This window comes from Dinoponera quadriceps, unplaced genomic scaffold (assembly GCF_001313825.1).
Source record: "Dinoponera quadriceps isolate SergipeBrazil2010 unplaced genomic scaffold, ASM131382v1 scaffold1290, whole genome shotgun sequence".
Taxonomy (NCBI): domain Eukaryota; kingdom Metazoa; phylum Arthropoda; class Insecta; order Hymenoptera; family Formicidae; genus Dinoponera; species Dinoponera quadriceps.
In genome coordinates this window covers 354385-378881 of record NW_014555424.1, presented here as the reverse complement: position 1 = coordinate 378881, position 24497 = coordinate 354385, and the positions used below count along the sequence as shown (strand labels likewise).

The window sequence follows — 24497 nt, the reverse complement described above, 5'->3', positions numbered from 1 at the left end:
AAAGAGAGAGAGAGAGAGAACGCGACAGTAGTAGTCGCGTACACCTCTCGCGATGTCTAATTATCCGGTCGTAAGCCTGCTAAGTGGAAAGGACGTCTCGAGCGAGAAGCTACGCCGGTTTCGCGCCGCGCTCGACGCGAAAAGGATTCGAGCCGAGAACTTGATCCTAATCCGATACGATATCCAACACCTTCACGCATTTAGCATGACGTTGACCGTCAGTGTGCATCGCGCACGGAGAACTTCTTTACCGCCGTTAGATCGGTAAATCGCGTTGGATCGCGCTATTTTTTGCTCACGAATGCACGCGCGAAATCGATCTCGCCGGCGCAATTCCCGAGGTTACGGCGAAGGGAAAGGAAGAAGAAGAGAGAAGGCAAGAATGCGTGAGAGGAAAATCACACGCAAATCGCTCTTGTCCTCGTCGTTGTCGTGAATCGCCGGCAGTAGAAATTTTAAACCCACTGAAACCCAAAAGCCCGGCTTTTTATTCCTCGATCGCGCGTTCCTCCGCAACATTGCGTACATGATCTCTTTCGCGCTCACGACGCCGCTCGGGCTGTCAAAGCGAGGAGCACACGAGGGGAATTCGTACAGACTCTTGACACGAAAACATGAGAGACGTCTCGCAAGTGTTATCAAGGTCGATGGTGTCGAGTCGAGGAATTCTTCGGTATACATGAGGAGAGGGAGAGAGAGAGGGAGGGAGGAACCAAGACTATCCAGAAACGGGTATCTATACGCCTCTATCTCGAGGGACCCTCGAACGAGGTCTCCGTGAATAGACTTCAGAAGATATCCGTAAAACCTGAGACGAATATTTTATCTTTATGCTGACCTCTTACGGCCGAAATTTAGCATCGACGCGATTTAACAGATCTGACCTTTCAACATTTTAATGTGTCCTGTTTTCTTTAGTGATCCTCCCTTTGGTGACACAGTTGGTCTATTGTGTCTGTGCGTTTGAAAAAAGTTATCTCTTGAGAAGGACTCTGCAGGACCCGAGAGCCCGGAGAAGATTCTTATCCTTCTGAAGTACATGCTCGGAACGCACACGATACCGCAGACGCGTCATTGATGCGCCTATTCTTGGGCGGTAAAAGTAGTTCACGATGCAGATTGTGCCACGTGATCACGGCGACACGAATAGGACGCGCGGTAATTGCCTTTAATTGCGCTGCGGTACGATAAAGCCAGGTTATAATCGTCCATTTTAATTGGCCGAAGGATCGCTTTTAACGTCCTTCGAGAAGCGGGTTAATCGCGTCTTAGAGAGACTGGGAGAAGGAAGGGGAGAGAACGGGGGAAAGGAAGAGGCTCATAGTTATAATTTGGTTTCTTTACCTGCTGAGGCTGGCTTTTCAAGATGCCTCTAATTCCGTTACAGTCAAGTCGCGCTCCGATAAGTATCATTAGTTGTGTCGTGTATGCGCGAGACGAACGACAGAGAGTGTTCTCCGTCCGTCGCAAACGAGTCAGGGGACACACTCGCGCGAAACACGGGCGGCATCTGCCATTCTACCGAGATGAATTTCGCACTCGGGAAAGGACTCGATATTTACGCGCGATCTTGAAAGAAAACAAAGTTTCCCTAAGTACTACTTCCGTTTTCCTCTTTCCCTCCGCACCTCTCTCCGACGTCTGATTGTCCGTTTTTTTCTTACATCACCGGTCGCGGTCACATTTGCACGGGTCCGTTGTTGGTTGGAGGGAAGCGTCAGTCGTGATTCTGGGATCAATTAACTCGCGTTATACTTAGCAATTTCCGCCCGCCGGCAAGATCGAGCCTTCTGCCGAATTAGGCACGCATGACGTGCGGCATTCACGTTTCGTCTATCAAAGCTAAATCCGGCACAGTTGATCTTGCGAGCGCGCCACGTCGAATCTCCGCCAACTCTGCTTACTACCACGACTACTACTCGGCCGCAATAACCGTGCGCACGAAATACCGTGTGCAAATCCGCGACGCTATTCACGCGATGCGCCGCGTTACGTTTTCGGAACTCGATCTCTCTCTCTCTCTCTCTTTCCCGAGCCGCCGAGACTAATAGTCGCTCTCGAGCCGAGTTTCGCTTCGACAGGTAATTACGATTTCACGTCGGATTATATGATTTCGAGGGAGAGGAAGAGACACGCGCGATTCCGAGGGAGAGAAAATCCGACACGGAGAACGAGTAGAGTCCGGATAGAAGCAAACAAAACACGAGAAGTACACGCGAATGAGAATACAAACGCCTGGTAAAACCGCCTCCTCTCTCAACGAGGCGAAGCGTGAAATGAGACGATAGAAATTTAATGATTTTTTTGTCGTGAGTTTTTCCCCCAATCGGGAAACCGGGATCGCGACGATAATAAGTCCGCGCGTCATCGGTAGGCAGAGACGGCGTGTAACGCGAGACGGATGAATCATTTCGCGTTGCGGCAATATTCTTTTCTTCTCTCTCCCTTTTTTTTCCTTATCAACCGCTATTCAGTGTTACTGAATTCAGATACAACAGATAGACGGGATAATTGTTTAAGGAAACGACACCGGCTTGCGCGAGGCAACCAAGGCGCCAAGGATGTGCGGCGCGAATGTGGGACAAGGGAAACCTCCGGTACCTTGACTTCGCAAACGGGTTGCACAACGGCGGCCCATCGATTTAATCCGAACCGTAAAATCCCCGCGGCGGATCTCGCGGCACTAATAAGCGTGAAATTCGCCACTCGGAAGTACTCGCCTTAAACTGTCCACTCGACACTATTTACAGCGTATCAGGCATCTGCCGGACGATCACTCATGCCGAGTGTCTGCTCGTTCGCGGCGACGGGGCCAAGCACGACGGCGCTTTTATCGTTATTATTACGGCGCTATCGAGCGACCGAGCGATCTACAGGCGTGAGTAACGCGGATGTACGCGGGTCTAATTCGCGAGGGCGCAAATCGATCGCAGCGTTGACGATAGCACGCTGGCCGGCTGAGTGCAGGTTGAACGACGAAATCTCGGATCTTTCATTAAACGTGTACGGTCGCGTCGATTACGCGTACTGTACGCGTGTATCGGAATGATGCACAGGTAGTGCCTCGCCGTGCATTACGCGAAGTAACGAAGTATCGCAAGTCCTCATACTTCGCCTCTCTCTCTCTCTCTCGCACCGACGAAGTACTGTAATTTACCATTGCGGTTAGACTCTCATTACTCCACTCGGAATAATGAAGTGTTGTATCCTCCTCGGTAGCTCGGCGATCCCCGAGCCGTATCAGAGCGAAAAGGAGAGGCTTCTCCTTCGACGTTCGCCGGGAGTAGAAATCGAGCGGGACGAAGCGCTCCTCTTTGCTTTTGCATCGAGCGCGATCACGATCGTAAATGTCGTGACATTTAGTGATCACGGGAGGGGACGATATTAAAGTGACGTTTACGGTGTCGTGGCGGCGATATTAGTAGTGGTCGATCGTCGAGTTAAAGTGGCACGGGAGGAAACATAACGCTGCTTCTCAAATCACCGGCCACGTATCTTTCACGGCCGGTATATCTTTCCGCGAGAAACCCGTTGCGACGCGATACGACGCGGAGCGCGAGTAAGCGTGAGCGCGGACAAATGCGATCTTGTTGAAACGAAGTACGTTTACGTTGCGTCGGAACGTGTTTCGTTAAAGCGTCATCACCGGCTTGGTTGTCATCGATAGACTCCAAAATCAACAAACGAACCTTTCGGACGAACATGGAAGCGGGATTTCCGTGAGGGCTCTTAAGCAATTAAAAGAAACAACTCCGAGCTCGTCGCTATTCGTTCTGACCACCCGTCGAATATCCCGACTCTCCTCAGACATATGAAAAAAATATCCCGATAAGAGCTGAAAGCTATCGACGCGAGCGTCCTCGGAGCATTTTCACTCTTTATTACTCGTTCTTCTCGTGGCCTTCCAAAGTCACCCCCGGCCACGTGGATTCATATCGCGAGACCTGCATATATCTAACGGGGTATACAGATGCAGTCATCTGTCGCCGGGGAGACGAAGGGTGGTAGGAAGGGAAGAGAGGGGGCATTCCGCCTGGCTAGTAGAGATTAAAGTAACGGAGCTACCGCAGCCCCCTATAAATATTGAACGTCGCCCGGATTTATGGTCGCTGCCGACTACGGCCAAGAACGGAGTTATACGGGGGTGAGCGCCTAAAATCGTGCGCAGAAGGAGCCACCCCAGAGACCGGTGCTCCACCCTTCCTCTCTCTTTCCGTCTGTCGCGGTCACGAGAGAACCCTTCGCCGTCCAAAAGGCCGGCTAATTAATGTATTGTTTCGCCGGCTGCGGTCCGCGCTCGCCGGAATCTGCATTCGCTGAATATGCAATGTCCACGGCCGGAGCCGGCGCTCATGCTCCATGCATATCTATCGGCTTTCCCCTCGCGAGCGAAAAAGCCCACAGTCAGCCGGATACACGAGGAGATAACGGGGGGAGGCGATCGCGCATATTCGCGCGATTACGAGCCCGTCGATTTTCGGCGGGCGACCCGAACTCCTTCCTCGCGTCAGCATAGGTGAGGAAGAGAGGCAACGATATCGAAGATGACGGAACGACATTAATTACACCGTCGCGCGTGTAGTACGAGAATGATCGGCGAATCGACGGACAAATGTTGCCCGCGAGAGGGAATATCGTGGAATTGGAAAGCCGCTAATCTCGAGGCGCTATAAATATTCCGTCCGCTTCCCTCTTCGAATAACAAGCGCGTACGCAAAGATAATGACCCGCAATATTCCGCGCGGCGGCCTCTCGCGGCTCAGTCTCCGATGAATGCGCGAGATAATAAAAAGAAACTTCGTGTCTCATAACGGATGAAGTGTCTCCGTCGTCGGGCGCGGATAACTTCGTTATCATCCGGCGATCCCCGCTCTCTCTCTCTCTCGCTCGATCTTCGTCCTTCTCGCGCGAACACGTAGGCGTGATCTCGTCGGTCGCACAATGTGATTTACGAGTTCACGCCTTGGCAAAGGTCAAAGGCTCGGCCGGATCGTTAGCGAGACCGCGCTACCTCGTTCGCGCCGATTTTCGTGCCGCACGGCGATCGCACGGACGCGTAACATTCCGACGCTGGTTATGCAGTCGTCGCGAAAACGCGCGAGCGAGAATGCCCCGACGACGACCGAAGGAGAGGATCCGGGAGCGTAAATTTTACGAGGACCCGTGTGAATTCAAACAGGACCGATCTGTCCGAAGGAAATGGAGGTGAGAGACGAGACAGAGAATACACGTGAGAGAATCTCGTCCGAGGAGACGCGGCGAACTTTAGCCCCGAGCATGTGTGATTTTTATGACGATCCGTCCGCTGGAAAACCCGTCGTGACAGCCCCCCCCCCCTCTTTTTTTTTCTCTTCAAGAAGCGTAATTCGTGCAGACGTGATCGCCGTGAGAATTCGCGACGGGGTTAATTCACTCGCGAACTCTTCGCGAATTGCAAATATCACGAGAGTTCTTTTCTCGGTGACCGCGACTTTTGAACGGGGGGCTTCGAGCACCCAGAAAAATTGCGCGCAACGCGCGCGATTCGTAATTAATTAATTCCGCTCGGGAGCCCCGGCGAGGAACGTTGAAGGATGTGTCTCGCTCGCTTCTCGAGGCACAAAAGAGCCCGTCCTTGCGCAATAGTAAATCCCGCGCCGTGCTTGGCCGAGGCAACGCCGCTGAATCCGGCCAGGAAGTTAATTACCCACGCTTACTATTGTGGGGAGTCTAACGACCATTCTTTTGAAACTCGCGTCGATTCTTCGAAAGCGCATAGGCGCGCGAAGCTACACACGCGAAGGAAGATGAATGTCAGATGCGGGCAGTACGGAGGGAGACGGAGAACGAGACAGACGTAGAAAGAGAGAGATAGAACTTCGACGTCTCGTGCACCTGCACGACTGTGAAAAATCGACGTGCGTTCACGCAACGATAATACATTCTCGAAAAAAAAGGAAAAAAAAAATATCCGACCGTCTCTTTTCCTCGACCGGTTTGCGGTCGGATAACATCCGAATTCAACCGCAAAAGCCTCGGCCGCTTCTTACGGACACGTGTTAAACGCTCGCGTCGAAATCTATGCCGGTGAACGCATAAACGGGGACGATTAACGTAAGCGAGTGCAGAGTCGCGACGTCTCGGCGCAGATTGAAAGTTTCCGTATCTCGTGAGCGCGCTCGCAAGTAGCTGTTATCGTGATCACTAGTCGCATCGGAGAACCGAGTCTCGCGAAGTTTCGATGTTAATCGAATTCCCTTCCTCCTCCCCCTTCGCCGCTCCTGAACGACACGAGCCCACGATCGGGTAGATTTCCCGTCACGCAAGAAGTGTCTCGCAATCACTTTTAACAATAATCGTCTCATTATTCCGGCATGCGCGCGCTTCTTTCCTCCTCTCCGCCCGCAGGGCTTGTAAGAAAAATGAATGAAGCGTACTTGACGCGCGTCTGGAGATTCTCTCCTTCGTTAGAACCCGACACGGATTACGTAACTGTTTCGCGACAGCGAAGATTCGCGCTGCACCCGCGAAACGCAACGTCGAACGTAATCAGCGAAATTCCGATCGCCCGTGAGGAAGTGAGATTCCGCTCGCGCGTTCCGGCCCGAAGTGCGTTTTATCGCTCGGCCACAACACGTGCCGGCCGTCGATCCGTTTGTGCAAAGCACGCACGCGTCGCGATAGGATGCGATTAATGTACGATAACGAAGTTTCTCTTTCTCCTTCTCTCCTCTCCGTATTCCGTCCGTCTCTGTTTCTCGAGCGGGCCACTGTTATGAAATACAAATCACGGGTTACGATGTAATGAATTAAGCGAGTAACTCGATTTTCCTCTCGCGTTGCGCCTGCGTCGCGCGCTTTATATTCCGCGCGAACGCACGTACTGGAAATAACAGAGACTTTTCACAATAGAACGCGCGTCCCGACCGACGCTAAATGCCGCGTCACGTGGTGCGCGCGCGCGTGAATGACGCAAGATACGTAAGACGAAAATTACATGATGACTCTTAATCGTCTTAATCTTCCTTCCTTCGCGAGCGTCGAATCTTCGGCATTTACCGTTTGCTCGCGGCGTGGATCGAAACCAGCGTAATTTCGGCGAGCTCGATCTCGGACGGACAGACTGCGAGAAATTATTCGTTATTTTCCCGCCTCAATTATATCTTTTTTATGGTTTTAATCAAGTAATAACAAGCGCATTTAAAGTTATTATCACTGACACTACAGTAATATTCGCTAGAAAAATGATTCTTCTGATTGTAATTCGGTTACAAGTACGAAATATTTTTCTCCCAGTGTGACTCTCCCACCCGAATCTGAGAAGCGACCTCGTCGAAACTTGACGTTACGTTTCGTCCGTCCGTTCGTTCGTGAAGAAGAGCGCGAGAATGGATCATTGCCGCGCGCGTGTCCAAATCGGCACCGGTGATCCCGATGAGCACGACACGGTACTCCCTCAAAACAGGTGTGTGTTTTGTTTGCACGACGTCGCCGGCGAATCGGGAGGAAAGTGACGAGACTGCGATTCGTATACCGTGACAAAAATCCGAGGAACGTAACCGGGAGGGGGAGCCGGACGAAAAAGCGGCCGGGACAAAGAGAGCGGTTTGTGCGGGCGCGATCAATATATATGATAATGCGGTCGGTTTATACAGGTATCATAACGTGCACGCGCCCGTAACTGTATTATGTATGCGCGCTGTACATAGTACGTGATCCCCTCTTTTTTTCTTGTTCTTTCCCTCCATCTTTCTTGCGCATATAATAAACATGTTACGCTATAGCGCGCGGATATATCCGTACGCGACCACGTCGCGTAGCGGACACGTGCGCACACGTATCCACTTGTATTAACGTCGCCGGGGAATTAAGATAAGAGTGGCGCGTAGTTGTGACAGTCGGAGGTCTTGTTTGCGGGACAAGGTGGGCCGAGACAGGAACACGCGCATGTTCCGAGAACATTCGGAAAGATACACCTATCGATAATATCTGGCGCTATCGATCTCGTCTGATAAGAGCATATAGATAAAGACATAATTAGTTTGTGGCGTGATATTAAGTGATGAGTTCTTAATCCGTTTCATCGCGACACCTAGACTTCCCTCTTGAGCAGTTCTTCAGGTGGACAGTCCGCGGAGTGGGATGAACATTGTTGTTGTCAGATTGAGTTGCCACCTCTCGTCTGAAAGTTACGTTGACTGATCACGCGAATCACCACGTGGACGGTGCAGTGTTGTACGGGCGAAGTTTCGCGCTGAAAGCGAACTCGCGAGCGCTCGGTTTCTCGCTTGGCTGTTCAGCATCTCTCGCAGCACCGTTCGCAGGTATAATTTAACGCGACGACGGAACATATTTATAACAGATGCTGTCCGAAGCGATCTAGCCGACGTGAAGCGGTACCTCTCGTCTTCGTTATCTACTCTCGTCCAGCGGTACACGGTCGTTGAGCAAATTATGCGCGAGCGTGTGTGTGCAAATGCAGGGTCATTTCGGGGCCCCCGAAGTGCATCGGGGAGTTAATTAGCCCGTCCCATGCCGAGTGAAAAGTCCCCGACCGAGATACTATGCGCGTATCTGCGTGTGTACGCGCCTGTTTTCTCCGTGTTTTGCGTTATTGGCGATCAGCGGCGGTCGATAATTAATTTCGACCTTAAGAGACAGGATTTCCCGGATATGCGCGTTGACGCACCGGTAATGAGCTATAAAACGGGCATCAATATATTAGCACCGTATGCTAAATAAATTCCCGCCGATACGAGGCATATCGCCGGCTAATCGCGGATTTTCCGAGAGGACGGCGTATGACGTCTCCATGACTTCGGTTCGAAGAAGAAACGCTCGAGACTTTGTCGAATGAAAGCCGCAGATATCGGCACCGTGTTTCGCGTCGAAAGCACGGACGCGTAAAGCGGCTTCGGGAAGGATAACGGTTTTTTCCAGCATCCCTTAGCACACATGTCGAAATGTGTATCGATATGAAAACTCCCAGGTGTTTTCTATCACTCTCCGAACTTGGACGCTTTCTTCGACTCTATTCCGTATGTGACGCAGAATAAGAACCTTCGATATATTACCGGAGAGTCGTCATTGCGAAAATTTGTCCGCGCATGTGCCGTTTTCAATGCTCCGATAGTTTCGCACCGATAACGCGTGGAATTTCTCTCTTGCTAGAGAGGCCAAACAGGCCGTAAAAATTCCTGCAACCAGTGAAAAAAAATACGTGCATGTCGCATAACGGTCTCTCTACTGCACGCGTTCGCCAAGTTTCGCGCGGATTTATGCGAGCGAGGGAGAGAGAGAGAGAGGAGAGAGGGAGACATCCCGCAGAATGAAACTCGAAACGCCTCGACGCGCGGAGAGAAGCGCGACGGCTACTTTTGGATTCGCGAGGGTTACGAAAATAAATCCGTCCTTCTCGCACTCGCGCAGCGTCGCTTCCCCGGTAGGCCTTTGTGGCTGTTAATGACGAACACGGAGGAGAAATTGCGGTGGGACATCTTTACGATCGGGGCACACGGTGCCGCGCGAGGGCCGAGGATCGACGACACACGAGCGACGACGGGCGCGCCGCACGTTACGGGATTTAATTAAAGCGACCGGTGTATTTATCAACCCTCCTTCTCCTGCCGGCGATACAATCCGTTTGAGCGAATTCGTTCTGCGTTCTCTTCTCGCCCCTCTGCTCCTCGCGACAAGACGCGCGATACCGCGGCGTGAAGCCGACGAGGCGCGACCGTCGACTCGAATTTTTCGCGAGATAAGTCAGGATTTTTCGACGCGCGCGACAACCGCGCGTATATCGTACACAAGTATCTCCGACACGGTAATTTCACTCGCAAATCGTTACTCGAGCGCTGCTCGAGAGTCCGGTATACTCAGTAGCGATGTTAATACATTTTATTTTATCGTTAACGCGAAAAAAATCCCGTTTAGCGTAAAGCAGAAGGGAAAAGATTAAAAACGAGATTCACAGACATACAAGTACATAGACGCAAACAATATACCGGAACTCGAAGAATCTTTATAATAACAAATTTAGAAAATTTCAAAGACGTTGACTTATGGTATTTTCTTAAGAAAAATATTTATTAGTTTAAATTTACCGTAAATAATGCGGTGCAAATATTTATGAAAAAGCGGAAAATATCGAAGAGTTATAAATGTAACGTTAAATCTGAGTAACTGTAATAACTCGGCACATTCGACAAGACCTCTCAGAATCTTGAATAAAAAAAACAGGTCTATTATAAAAATTCACCTATCATTTACAGTTGATAAACCGAGCTCTAATAATACCGGTTCATACTCGTGACAAGCCACCGTCATGAGTTTGCTCAAGAAGAAAAAAACGACGCTGTATTTTTAGAACGGGACTCGACACGGAAAATGTTCGAGCGAGCGATCGGAGGAGAGCGCGAATAGGCAGGCGGTCGGGTTAGTTTTACATAACGATTTACGAGCCGATGTATAGCAATTGATTTACAAGCGCGGATCCGCTCGCTCCTCGGATGTGAGCTCGCCGTTGAACTTGTTAGGTCGGTTCGCGAGTAAGAAGCCGGCGTTCGTTACGCGGCTAACCCTTCACTCACTCGCGAGTCGTGAAATTAACGACTGCGGCGGTGGCGATCGCGCTAAATCAAAAACAGGATTTTTACCGGGACGAGAGCAAAGTACAGGTTGCGCCCCTCCTACCTCTTCAATCCTTCTCCGGTGATTACGATGAAGAAAGAGGAAGTGAGCGTTGCGCGAAGGAGGGCCCGCGTTTCCCCGATTGCTCGCCAGGAAGGCGCATACCTCTTGCGCGCGGCTATTACGTAACTATAAATTTTAATTGAATCTGCGCGGCTCTTCTCCGCCCCCCTCACTCCGGTGATGATCTCTTGGCCGTAAACATAACGCGAGGGGGAGTCGTAATTCTCGCAAGGCCCGGGAGAAGCTGGGAAGAATTAACAACTAGTTTTCACTCACCGTGTAGCTGCGCGAGCGACTGCAGTGTGTTGGCGTTGCAGTTTATGAATCCTGAAACACAAGAAGCAGAGACAGCGGTTTCGGTTAAAAGATTCGTTCGTCGCTTCGCACGTGCCTGCCACGGTGTCAAAAAGTGGAGCGAAGTCGAGGTCGCGGGGGGATACGTTAACCATGCGCGAGCCGAGGTGGATCGAAGTCGCGAGATGCGGAGGATCGACGGCCAAGTCGAGATCTACTTTCCCAGGTGCCCCCGCCGATGTTGTCGCGTGTTTTTTAAAAGAGCCGAACGAGTTACCGCTTTACGCCGTTACGCAATTGGCGATTCGTTCGATCGACGCTTTTGTCGGATTCGCGGAAGAGAGCGCGGTGTAACAATGATCGCGGCCGTGTGCAATGATAATAGCGAGCGCGACCGTGAATGGAAATTTACCGAAAACTGATTAATTAATTTCTCGCGTGCACGCGGAAATTCGCGGCGGGCGCGCGTGTCCGCTCGTGCGCAAAAATAACACACGCGCGCGCTTCTGCCCGGCATCAGAAATTGCAGCTTCGTTATAAGCGAAGCTGTAATTGCGTGTATCCGCATACGATACACCGCAATTAAGCCGTAAAATGACACGAGCGCCTGAAAATCTACTACGGGGATCGATTAATTAATTTCTCGTGTTATCGCGCGTACTCTCTCGCGTGACTCATCGGCGAAAAACCGCTCTCTCGTGATACTTCTCTCCCCCCTGGAAATCGAATAATTTTATAGAGAATTTCGCTCTTTTCCGGCCGCTGGGAACACGCTGTACAAACAGTTTCATCGAATATCATAATTTCGAAAGAGATCAATACTGAAACGCGAGACAGATCGGAAGGGCAATAACAATATTGCCATCTCATCAGAACAAAACGGTGAAATAAGGATTCTTATGGTGATCTCTCAAACATCAAAACCACAAGTGACATTTTTTGTCAAGTTCTGAGAACAAAGCTGTTAACCATGCGTCGCTAAAGTTGGAGGTACGTTGAAATAAAAATCCTATGTAATTACGAGGAACATTTCGAGGTACGTACCTAGACGATAGTGATTATTTTTAATGATTAGTCAAGAAAAGTGACAAAAGATGACTTTAGTGGGTTGGATGGTAGCGTTGCAATAATAATAAAAAGATCCGTGATACATATCGTCGTACGACGAGAGGGAAGAGTAAGAGAAGAAATCTAAGACGGTGTCGCGCGAAGTTTCACGCGTGTATGTACGCGCTCACGTGAGACACCAGCACACGTACGCCTCGTCGAACATTCCCATGACATTAGATAACCTTTGAACCTGAGGCCCCTCGGTCGGACCGGTCGGGCCTCGAGGTGCGAGCGAGCAAGCTGCAGAACATTGTGATTTAGGAACGTCGAAACGCGCATCGGGTGCGTCGTACTTCCACCTCCGACGACCTTCCGCTTTCTTCGCCCACGCTGCGCGCTTCCCCCTCTCCCCCCTGTCCTTCTCTTCCGTCGCTTCTGTATCGAGCGTTCTCGCGACACCTCACTCTTTAATGAGCATCAAGCGAGATTACGGTTATTAACGGTGTCAATGAGCGACGACGATGACTTTCGTCGCCTCGCGTGCGCTTAATTAGCGCAATCTCGTTTTCGTTTGTCCGAGGGGTTTCACGGTAGTCTCGCGCCCACGTATCGGACGGTGACTGAAATTGTTGTATATGCCGTGACGGATACGAAAATTTTCTGAGACCTCGGGGAAAATCGTCGGAAACGTTGCGCGCAGAAAAATAATTCGCTGGCACAGCAGATTTTATGTTGTCGCAGCGAAATCTGTCAGTTGCTATGCGGCCGGCAAAACGATTTGTTATAAATATTAATTCGCTGAATTTCCTCTAATTACGAATTAAGCCGCTAATTCGATTATGCTGTCGCAGCAAATATTCAGTAGCGATGAATTCACGACCAGCGGCAAAAATATATCCCTCCAATATTTTGTAGGGTAAGTTTACAAAGTTTTCTAAAAATTTATCTAAAACTCGTCCGACGGTTATCTCTGCCGGGTGATTTTCGTCGCGCCGCCGACGACGTGTAAAGCAGCGGGCTGCGCGTCCTGATCGGAAGAGTACACAGTTCCTGTTTGCGCGCGAATCGCGCGATAAGATAAGTGGCCGTGTGGCACAGGAGGAAGAGAGAGAGAGAGAGAGAGACGTGAAATTTCTCGATGTAGCTGGAATGTGTCTCTGGCGCGTAACGAACGGAGTTACGATCGCCGGTCGGACGTTTACCGCCGGGTACAATCGTGATAAACGGTGATCGGCGGCGATGCGCGTTCTGGGAAAACGGGATGCTCCACTTGACAACCCGTGCGTGCCCTCCACCCTAATCACCGCTTCTTCCTCCCTCCACCTCCTCTGGCCGGTGTAAATAAGAACGAAGCGTTACGGTAAAGACGCGTTGCGCGTCGTCTCTACCGAATAGACCTGCACACGCAACACGCCGTGTAATACAAAATATCCCTCCAGCCTGCAATCGCCCGCCGTCGACGTTCGAGGGCGTATCGACGCGCCGATTTCCCGATCGGAACGGTTCCGGAACACGAGCGTTCCCTCCGCGCTCACGATAACTAGACCGATTCGTCATTAGCGCAGAGTACCACGCGAATAATGACACTCGCCCCGTCTGGGACTCGGTAACGCACGAGCTGCGATCGTTCCGTCCTCCGAGCATTTCCAGCTCGAAGCGAACGCGCGTCTCTCGGCGACGAGGACGGGGAGGATCGGGAGAAATTACGCGCGACTCCGCCAGAGAGGAGCGTTCGTTCTGTTTGAATAAGACGTTAGAAATTGAGGGGTTCGCGATCTCCATTGTGCCGGGCGGCGGCTCATGCAACGGCGGTGCAGATGAAGTTACCATTAAGTACATCACTATTAAGTGCATTCGAGTATCGCGAGAGCGGTAATCATCAATCGCGGAGTGTATCGGAAGCCGCGTAATTTCTCGCGGCCAGAGATCTCCCTCCGACTGCGGGGATCCGCGCCGATTATTATCCGTCGCGATCTCGGTCCCCCGAAGGCTAACAGAGAAAGAGAGAGAGAGAGATCTCTTCGCGTGTCACACCGCGGCAAACGGGCAGGTAGGTACGTTGCTCCGGCGCGTGCTCGCCGGTGTTTTCTTCTGCAGGCTTCGCGGGGCATCGTGACTAATTTTCTACACCGTTACAATAATAGCGAGCGCAAGCGCAAAAACCATTTTCCGTGCGCGGCCGCCGGTCGACGAACTTACGCATGGGTAATAGAGTAGCGAGATATACTATTCCTCGGGTGGAGAACTTGCGGGGCTGAGCGTGCTCTCAGTGAAGAAAAGCACGAATAAATTGCGAAACTCGTACGAAAATTCCTCTCGGCGTTTTTCCTTACTACTTTTTTTCCGTCCGAAAGTCGAGCGAAATGCGCTCTTCGTTTAATCGGAAATCACAGACACGAGTTACATCGGGCGCAAAGTCACGCGAAATGAGACAAGCTGCAATCGGATTTTTACTCGCCGACGAGAGCCGCTTGTCGAGATATTTATCGGCGGATAATCAATGATATCGAGTATCGAAGGTGATACCTTCACCGATAGTCGCTTCACCGATAGTCGCTTCACGATCGCGCGCTCACCAAAGGCAACGACACTTGGCGGCGCTTCTGCATCCCGTTTTTCCAACTCGCATGTACGCGTACACGTTTTTCTTATCATCGACGTTGGCGCATAAAAGTGGGAACATTCGCGATATCCCCGATTTTTCGCGTCTGCGCCTTATCTTCGATATTAATGCGCGAAAGTAGAAAATATCTCCGTGACATTCCGACATCCAGCACTTTTGATCCTTATCTGCGATATTAATTAGCTGCTGATCACTGTGAAACGAGATTCGAAAAGACGAAATGAGGACACCGGTCGTCTTGTAAAATAATTTTCTCGTAAATGCGTGTAACAATAACACACTTAGATTTGCAGTGTGGTGCACGGTGCTCGTTCGGCGACGGTGTTCGCAATTGAGCGAGGAGAATGTCGATAACCCGTTCAAATTTCGGCATACGCGATCGCTTGTGCAACCTCGCGCCGAAAATAACAGTTGTACATACGAGACGCGTCGTTCGGCACCTTACAATGGGGAGTTGTAACACACCGAACGACTTCTTTGGACGCGCGTCGCCAGAAAATAAGCCTCACAAACGGACGCACACCGAAACGGCGCGATTGCACAATGCCTCCGGTCTATCGTCGCCTTCGGCCGAGGACAGGTCTCGCGTGTGAGAGTGCTCGATAAAGAAGGCAGAAAATACGATTCGCGGCTTTTATCCGAATACGACGCTCTCAAACGGAGCATGCGAAATCTAATGATTCCGGTAAGCTCGTTCCGACATCGCGAGACACACGTGCGACGCACGGAGTATTCGTTTGATGGTCATCGCGCTCCGGTCTCACGAGGGGCTCCGAGTCGAAATTTCGACGCTACTCTCACGTTCTTAAGGATAGTTTGCGTCTCTACTTAGACAGCCCGCAGAATAACTAATAAAAACCTACTTTTACGATACTGACATTTCTTACCTTCTCTCTTGAATTTTTATTCCTACAGATTGAACTTTAATTCTACCTTCAATAACCAATTTTGCAAGCGAAAATGGAAATTTAAGACATCGTTAAGATCAAAGTAGAGGTTATATCGTATCATTAGAATTTGAAATTCAATCTATTTTTTTCTATCTTGGCTCCTAATGTATTGTATAATTAAAAGTTTAACATAGAGCTAAAATTTCGACTCGGGACAAAGGCAAGACGCGTTCGAAACCTGAATTAATCGTTATTCTCCCACCATCTTCTAATGATATTTAGAAAGCTCTAATTCTAAGAGTGGCATCAACACTTTCTCCGTGGAGCGGTTTCTTCAACTTTTGGGATAGCGAACACATGAAACACGCCTTTGGCGAAATTCTACTTCTCCGCGATTCGCTATCAATCGCTTCCCATCCAGCCGAGCTTCACGATTACGCAACAAACTGGTATATTTATACTGTAATCGATACCTCGCAGGAACATTCACATTGACACATGCACGCACATGAGAACCTGCTCAAAAGAATTTCCGCAGGAAATAGTAATCTATCCTTCCTTTTTTCCCGTTTTTACTTTCTTATCGCCACCGCTTATCCGCCGATAAATATTTATCCATGACGATAAAAATAAGCAAGAAGTCACGTGCCTCGTCGTCGTTCACGTATCGTCCGGAAATCGAAACCTTCTCATTGGCTCAATAATAATCCAGTTCCGGACGGCGCTGCTGTATCTCTCTTTCTCTCTCGAGCAACTCTCCGGCAGTCTCCCGACAAAATTGCGTCATGCCTTTAAACAACTCGCAATTGCGTAAATTAACGCGCGCATGTTATCATCTGCCTAATTATAGCCAAAGTATCGAAGGTAGCACAGGCGTGGAAAAGCTTCACGCAGAACGCTTGTAAAATATGCAAAATCGCGGCGCGCGATACACCTCGCACGAGAGGCGAACTCTCGATGCGAGAGTTACAATTGTCGTTATATGTCTCCCTCTCTCTCTCTCTCTCCGCGGCAAGATGCTTTCAGAAATTACACACCATTGTCGACTTCCTCGGCAATTTCATCAGCGTGAAAGCGTTATTAGCGGTTCGAGGAATCGATCCGCCGTCGCGGCGGCTTTTTCCCGTTTTTCCCGATTCGCCGCGTTTTATCGCCGTAGCCGCGAGACCTCGACGCCGAACGTAAAATCTCTTTCCCTGCCTCTCTCTTTTTTTCCCCCTTGCATCGAAAGCCCGTCGATGGAACGAATCCGCGAATATTCGCGGACAGAGTACGAACGAACGGTGAACCGACGTGTAACGAGCCTTTCGATACGTTATCCGGAACGATGCCCTGCCTCCTCCTCCTCCTGCCGCCGCGTCCCTACCATTTCGCAGGATCTCGGAAACGAACGTACGTACACCGGCGAGAGATTCGAGTCAATGACTCACTTTTCCCCCGGTCCGAGGGAAAAATAGCCCGAGCCACGAAACCATGACGACTTGACTTTTTGCCAAACGACTCTGTCCCCCCGCGACGTGCCGCGGATAAAATTTCCCGGGCGCTTTCACCGATGCTGCTTGAAAACCCTCTACGCGGATCCGCAGCGAAGAACGGTGCTCTTCTTGGCGCTCACGCGGCTGCTGTTCGCGTCTGTTGGCCACTCTCTTCGGCTTTATAAACAAAGAGGGAACTAAAACGAACGGACGGGCGCGTGAATCAGTCGAGAGGAAAGCGACACGCGTAAATTTCGCTCGTTCCCGCCGGGGAAGTCGGGGATACGCCCTCCGGGGGGTACGTGATGTTTCACAGGCCGAGGCATTAAATTGTACTTATCGGAGACGAAGGTGTTCGCGGAATTAGCATTGCTCGTCGCAAACGCGATATAAATAGAGCGCGCGTTCGTATCTCTCTCTCTCGCGGATTTTTCACGATTCATGGTGGTTTTCAGCGGTCTACCGCGCCGCCGTCTGGAAATTTCGCGGCTTGTTGCGGCTCGGCGCAGCTTCGATTCGATCTGTAGTAAAAGTACGGCTGTTGGCGGTTTCGTTCGAGAAAGGATTGTCCTCTGTCTCCTCGAGTTCGGTTTCTTGCGCCGATTGCAAAAGAAGACCGGAGATGCAGTCTCGCTGACCGCAGGGGAAAAAACGAGAAAGCTGTGCGCGATATCGCGCCTCGATATCGTGATTTTCGCGACGCGGGATTCGCCGATTCTCGCGACTTAACGAGAAGCGACTAATGGTCTCTTCTTTCTCCTGCTTCTCTCTCTCTCTCTCTTTCTCTTCGCAGCGATCTCGCCAACTGATCTGCGCGCACGGAACTACCCCGCGTGTGAGAGCGAAGCTCACGTGTGAGGTCTTCGATACCCCGTCGACGGATCACGATCGTGAGACGATCTCGAACGCGGAAGTTCCACTTGATCGTCGAAGAACGACACCGGAGAATCGCGTCCAGGGCCGCAGACGAGTCCCGGTGTGCGCATCGACGCGAATTATTCATACAAATTTGGCAAAAATTACGAGCGATGAGGATTACGTCACTGCGAAAACTTCCACGCCTTTTGGGCCAACGAAATAAACGTGTAATTAAACATTTTTCTTTCTCGTTCATTCATATTCCTCATTAACGGGACATAATCCAATTAGTATATAGCAGAAAAACAAAGAAAATGAATGAAAAAGAAATAAAGAGAATAAAAAAAGTGTGAAGATAAGTCAATTAATCACTAGTAAGGTCAGGTTTCAATTAAAGCGTGTTATGGCAGACTCGACTCTAGGCATTAACATATTAAAGTAATCAACCGCAAATGAATATCGATTAGCATGTATGCTAATCCGATTTACAGGTTTGAATATCTTCCATGTAAAGTTTTGCGCGGAGTAACGGGGAAAAGATCGTAATTTCTCGGATTTCTAGCAGGTACATTAAGGTCAAATAACATCGGTATAGAAAGGCACAAAATCATCCCATTCACCAACTTAAACTCCGTCTCCCGGATTATCCGTACGTTGAAATATCTTTAAATCATCTACATGAAATAGTAAAACGTTCGATAGCTCGATAGATATTATTAATAATAAGATAAAACCATAATCAGGCGTGTCGTGGCGCCTCCAAATTCGAGATCGTATCTCGAAATATCCCTCATAATCATATGATTATTATATATTTTATTTCGTCAGAATACCCCGATCGAGTAAGTGACGATTGAGAGGCCCCCTGAGAAAGAACTTGGGGAGCCCGCTCCTCGGGAACGCTGGACGACGGAAACATTCTGAGGAGGCGAGCTCGCTCGTAAATTTCACCCTGTTACACGTACCGCGCGATTTATTCATCATCCCTCCTCTCGGGATTCCCCGCGCGTTCGGCTAAGGATCACACCGGCGTTCATCTGGTTTATCGGCCTGCTTGCCGATCCGACTACCGGAAAACCCGAGGAGATCCTCGGGACAAGGAATCTCCGGCGGATTCTGCGCGCGAATTTACGAGCCTCCCCGTGCACGTCGGTCCCGCGGCTACGTGCGCCAGATGTAAACCAGCGGTACCGTGCGCGCGCGTGCACGATACGCTGACCCCCCGGGTCACTCGTCTTAAACGCGAATCGCGGTTCCCGATATGTACGCGCGATCGCGTCATTAACCGGGACGATGGCGGGTTATCGAATTTTTGCGCGCACGCAACTGTACACACTGTTCAACCGTCCGCGCCTCGAGGAGGCACAGCCGGGGCCCACCGTTGCTCAATAAACGGATGCAGGAATGCCTCCCCCCTCCTCCTCTTCCTCCTTCTAACTCTCTCGTCGGACGCGAAACACCGCGTTTCGCGGAATACTCGCGGAACGGCTGCCGAGGATAAATTCTCTTATTGCCCCGCCGTTGCGATTATCGAGCGTCAGCGCTTACAAACTGTAATTGATTACTCGTCTGTAATGGCCGGTGGCATCGCCTCAGAGCATCGTACGAGATCGTACATTATCGTATATTTCTCGGTCATGAGGCCGGTTGGCAGCTGTCCGATGAGAACAATCGCTCGAGCCGCGGAAAAGTCACGGACGGCCGAATAATTGAGAGGAGAACGGGGATATTTTGCGCCGAGCTAAGTATCCTTAAGGAGTTTGAGAGATTATCCCGACTTAAGTCGTCAACGTCGCTCTCGTCGGGGATCATCGCGGCCGGCGAGAGCAAACCGCTAACTCACACGCGCCGATCTGTCTGTCCGGTCGCTCCTTATCGCGCGGCGTCCACCACCTTCGCTACACTTTCAGCAGTCCTCGTCGGATTCTCCGCGGGGAAATTCGACGCGTCCGGCGCATTCCTCGGTCACGGGGGTCACCTCGCCGGCGGCGGGATCATCGCGTCGTCACGCTCTCTCGTCGCCGACGTCTATCCGGAAGCGTATGGCTTTTATCTACGGGCAAACCGATTGTTGATGCATGTTTTATTCATTCGGCGTTATTATCGCTCCTTTCCTCAACGAGCGCGCCGTTGTCATTTTTCACTCTCGCACGACAAACCTTGTCGCTCGTCGGACGACCCTTCTTATTCGCGCGGCTTACAATCGCGTAAGTTAACTTGTTAATTTTCACCTCTTCCGCGTTACACCGTCGGGCAATGTCTGTCGATTATCGCGCGAGGAATCCCCGAAAGGGTCCCCGCAAGGATGTGAAATAATTATCCGTCTCTTTCCCTGTCTTAACGTTAATTGATTCGTAGTTCCATTCCTTTCCCTTACGCGCGCGTTCTTCCCGTCTCGCGCAGCGTGAGAACTCGACTACAGATCGTACCCTCCGACGTCAGCGAGCCCGCGACCTCAAGGTCGAGCGTGATGCGCGGAGAGCTGCCTCTAGATCTCGGATTTCGTCTCTCTTCGTACATTCGGATGAGCTCGCTCGCTCTTTCCGGTATCCCGCGAGAGGAGGAGCGTTGGCGCACCCACGTGTACTCGCGATTACGGCGCCGATAAATCGGAGCGGATCGGTCGTTCGCGCTATCTCGAGCACTAGGCTTCCGATCGCTCGGTCGTTCCGCCTGCAAAAATGCGCCGGGTTATCTCGTTACTTTTTATTATTAGCGCGCATCCGAGTCGGCGGAGTTTCTTCGCGCCCGAGAGAGAGAGCTTCTGGTATTCCGCCAGCTCGCGGCGGTTAAGAGAGGGAACTCGTTTCCGCCGACGGCTATCGATTTTCATTCAAATGGCTAAGCGAACTCTCTAAGAAGAAGATTACTCGGGCGATTGTACACGCCGATACAGCCCTCTGTGCATTCGCGCGAGAAAAATGGTCGCGTGTGGAAAATCCGCGTCGTCGACCCCATACGGTGTATATGTCTGATCACCGGCACCTCGATCGCGGCCGCAGGAATGTTAACGCGACGCCTGACATTTCTCGAATGAACGTGGAAAGCGACCCGTGTGTTTCGTCTCGTGAGAGAATCGTCGGAAAAAGCCGGGCCGACGCGCGCGTTGCTAAATCGCCGTCCGCGGTCGCGAGGCGCGATTGACAATTTCAATTCACCGCGGAAAGTTTCCCACCGGTCGCGAGACGGACTCGATGGGATCGACGGATAGAAGCCGCGGGTCGCGCGGGCGTCGTTCGGCGCGTACAAATCCGGCGGACGATTCTCCGAGAGCGAATGCAAGTTCGCGCCGAATCGCGATGGCGATTTCGAAATGGGCACGTCCGCCTGACGGCGCTAATGACGCGCTCTCTTTGCCGACTTTACTGCCTTCCGGAAATCTGATAAGAGCGTGGAATGCGGCGTGTCGGAAAAGACCGCTAAGTCACCGGCCGATCGTTTATCGGCGGTTATATGCGCGCAGCGTCAGCTTCCTATGATGACCGGTCATTATTAACGCGAGAGAGATACCGTGAGAAATTCCTGAATAATCGGGGAGAGGGGGGAACAGTTGCGAGAGCAGTCGCCGTATTCCTCTGCGGCCGAAAGCGAACGACACACTTCGTATTCCCGAACGAACGAACGGTAAGTATAATTACGTGCAATTAGCGAGAGCAGAGTATACACACGTTGCTGAACAATCACGGGGGGGGGGAGGTAAACTCGTGGACGACATTTCAGCCGACGAGCGCACGTGCGACACCAATTATCGGGGAGAGAGAATCGATACTGGAATTCAGGCTCGGTGCGTCGCGCTCGCTCGAAATTAGCGAAATGTCAAACGGTCAGGATCGGTTTATTCTCGGCGCGGCGCTCTCTGGATGGACGCGAGGAGGTGGAGGGGGGAGACGAGCACGTGTGTAATCGAGAACTTGGAATAGCCCGGACACACAGGGAGCGAGGAATTTCTCTCTCTCGCGAGCGCGAACAGCGAGGCGTTCTCTGGCGAGATGGAAAGCACGTGGCGCTGGACCGCGAAAGAGACAATGAGACTCGAGAGTTCGAGGACCAAGACCGCGGCGAGAGGAAGACGGAAGGACTCGCGAGAGAGTGTAATCGCGAGTCAAGCTCCGAGTGAGCGAGCGAACACCGTAAACTGTCACGATGACAAACGAAGGCCGACATATGCTTGAAAGCCGCGCGCGCCTTCTAAGTGCAGTAATAGCGTATTGGCGAGTAACGACAGATGCTAACCGAGGAGAGCTCGGCGAAGGCAGGCCTCCTTCGAGTGATCCGCAGTTCCTGTATTGTTCGTTCACTCGCTCACGCTCCTTCTCTCTCTCTCTCTCTCTCTCCCGCTCCGTCAATCCCCGGCGTTTTCTCCGCTTTTCTCTACTTCCCTTCGTCTTCCGCGCGGAGAAGACGATGATGTGCGCCTACGGTGCCGTCGCGGCTGCAGGGTCAGCGACACGGGGAAAACAACGGGCACAATGGTCGAAGGATACAATAGACTATTGTGGCAGTTTGGCTATTTGTTGGACGAGAGTTAATAATCGGCGGAACGACAGGGGGAGTGACCGAGGATCATTTCCTAACGCGTTTTCTCCCTTACCCGATCGCGCAGTCGAGCGTCGCGGCCATTTATGCGACGACCTCCGGAAATTTTTGTCTTATCGATATCTAATCGTTCCTTAAGCGACTCGTCGCCGCATTTCTCTCGCCGAGGGAAACCTGCGGCGGCGAGCCGAGAAACACATCGGGTTTTACGCTCGTTATACGTTTGGTTTCATCAACTTGGCGCTTGAAAGCTGAAAATATACACAGTCTCTGTCAAAGCTCTGGTACGACTGGTAACGTCGATTATTTTGTGTTTTTATTATTTGCTTCTTTTCGGTTCAAAATATACTCTTTCTGAGTCGATGCAACGCTGAAAGCGACTGAACAATTTTTAGAAGTAGTCTCTGCACTCTCCGTTTTCGGAACTGCTTTGTTGCGGCGGAGCCCTTCATTATTAATCACGTATCGTTAAAGTTGGAGATACACGTTGAAATAAAAATCCTACGTAATTACGAGGAACATTTCGAGGTACATACTACGAATTTTGGAGATACGTACCTCGAAATGACGTAAAGGTTTATTTTAACGTGCACCTCCAAATTTAGCATACATAGTTAACAGTGTTTGGATGTCCTGAATTGATGGCGCTGCAGGAACAAATTACAGAAAGAAAAAGAAAAAAAAACCAGTCGCACCAGGACAGGCCGTGCAGATCCCGACGAGTCTCGAAATATGTTCGATGGACGTTTCGATCAGCGCTGACTCGTCGTCGATAGATATGAAAATATTCACGGAGCGCAGGCGCGATTTTTCCGCATCCTCTCTCTTTCGCGCAGGACCGTCGAATTTGCTTGTCGCGGTGTCGTTTCGAGCCCGGTCGGCCGCGCGGAATGGATTCTATCCGAAACTGGCGATGACTGGGATATTATCCGCGAGCAGTGAGACAGAAAGGCGTTGGCAGGAGTTCCAAGCGTAATCAATTTTCGCTCGGCGTACCTGTCACAATGAGTTCGCGCGGACAATCGAATTTTCTGCCGGCGTTTCTTCTCGCGTCCATTCCGCCGGCTGGCACGATATGCGAGCCGTCGATGGACGCGCGCGCTGCTGCTCTTCGCGTCGGCCGATCGAAGATTAAACGACGGATCGACGTGGTCTATTTAACGCGGGAATCGCTCGAGATGGATCGGCGTTCTCGGCGAATAAAAAAAATTCACCGTACCCGTTAATTCCACACTTCGAAAATTGCGCGCGAGTCGCAATTAAATCGGCGCGAATTCGCGCGCTCTGGATCTGCAGTGAACTCAATCGAATCGAGACTAAAAATCTCCTAAGAAGATTACCATATTCCCGCTTAAATACGAGAATATCTATCATTGATTTAAGATTAGTTTTTCCCGTGTAAGACTTTTCGTTCGAGTAAATTGTCTTCGACGAAAGCGATGGACTTGGAATTAGAAGTGAACTAACGTTCTCGTTCGAACAAATTGCCTCCGACTGAAAAATAAGCGAGGACCTCTTCCTGCCGTTTGACTTTCGACCCTACCACCACCGCTCCCCGTGTTATCACGACGGAATTCCTCGTCGTCGACGCGTGTAAATCCCGCGCGCTGGCGGATTTGAATTTCGATTAATCGTGCGCGGCTCCTGCCGTCTTACCCGTGCATTACCATAGCCTATCCAAATACGAGTAGCCGCGGTAATAACTTCGTCGACTATCGCACCGTGTACACACTTTGGCCGAGAATGAGCTCCGAGAGGCCACATAATCCGCGCTTTGTAGCGACTTCAAACAAGCGCCGAGACGCCGTTTAGGGTAAAATAATAAGCGGAAGCTTGGCCCGCGGGTAAACGGGCCCCGTAGCGCACGCGTTTCCAGAGAGAGGAAGCCGCCACCTTTGTCCGTCACCGGTGAACTTCGTCGTGTCGTTAACGACACGACGACCGTTATTGACGCGAATTAACCTCAGCGCGAGAGAGGAAACTCTTTGCCGCGTGAAACTTTTGATCGCGCGAGTCGTTACACGTCGCGCTATCTACATTTCGAGAGATTTGCCTAACGTGTCGATTGCCACGCCGACGGCGTGCATCTTCAGGCGCATC

At 51.0% G+C, this 24497-nt stretch overlaps 1 protein-coding gene across 1 annotated transcript in view; it reads right to left on the bottom strand.

Annotated features, from left to right (window-relative positions):
• The window catches only part of LOC106744103 (cytoplasmic polyadenylation element-binding protein 2), a 126975-nt gene that overhangs the window by 32804 nt on the left and 69674 nt on the right, over positions 1-24497 (bottom strand). The window contains exon 4 of the mRNA XM_014618544.1: positions 10948-10998. Coding sequence (XP_014474030.1) covers positions 10948-10998 — 51 coding nt within the window. The remainder of the gene's footprint in view (positions 1-10947; positions 10999-24497) is intronic.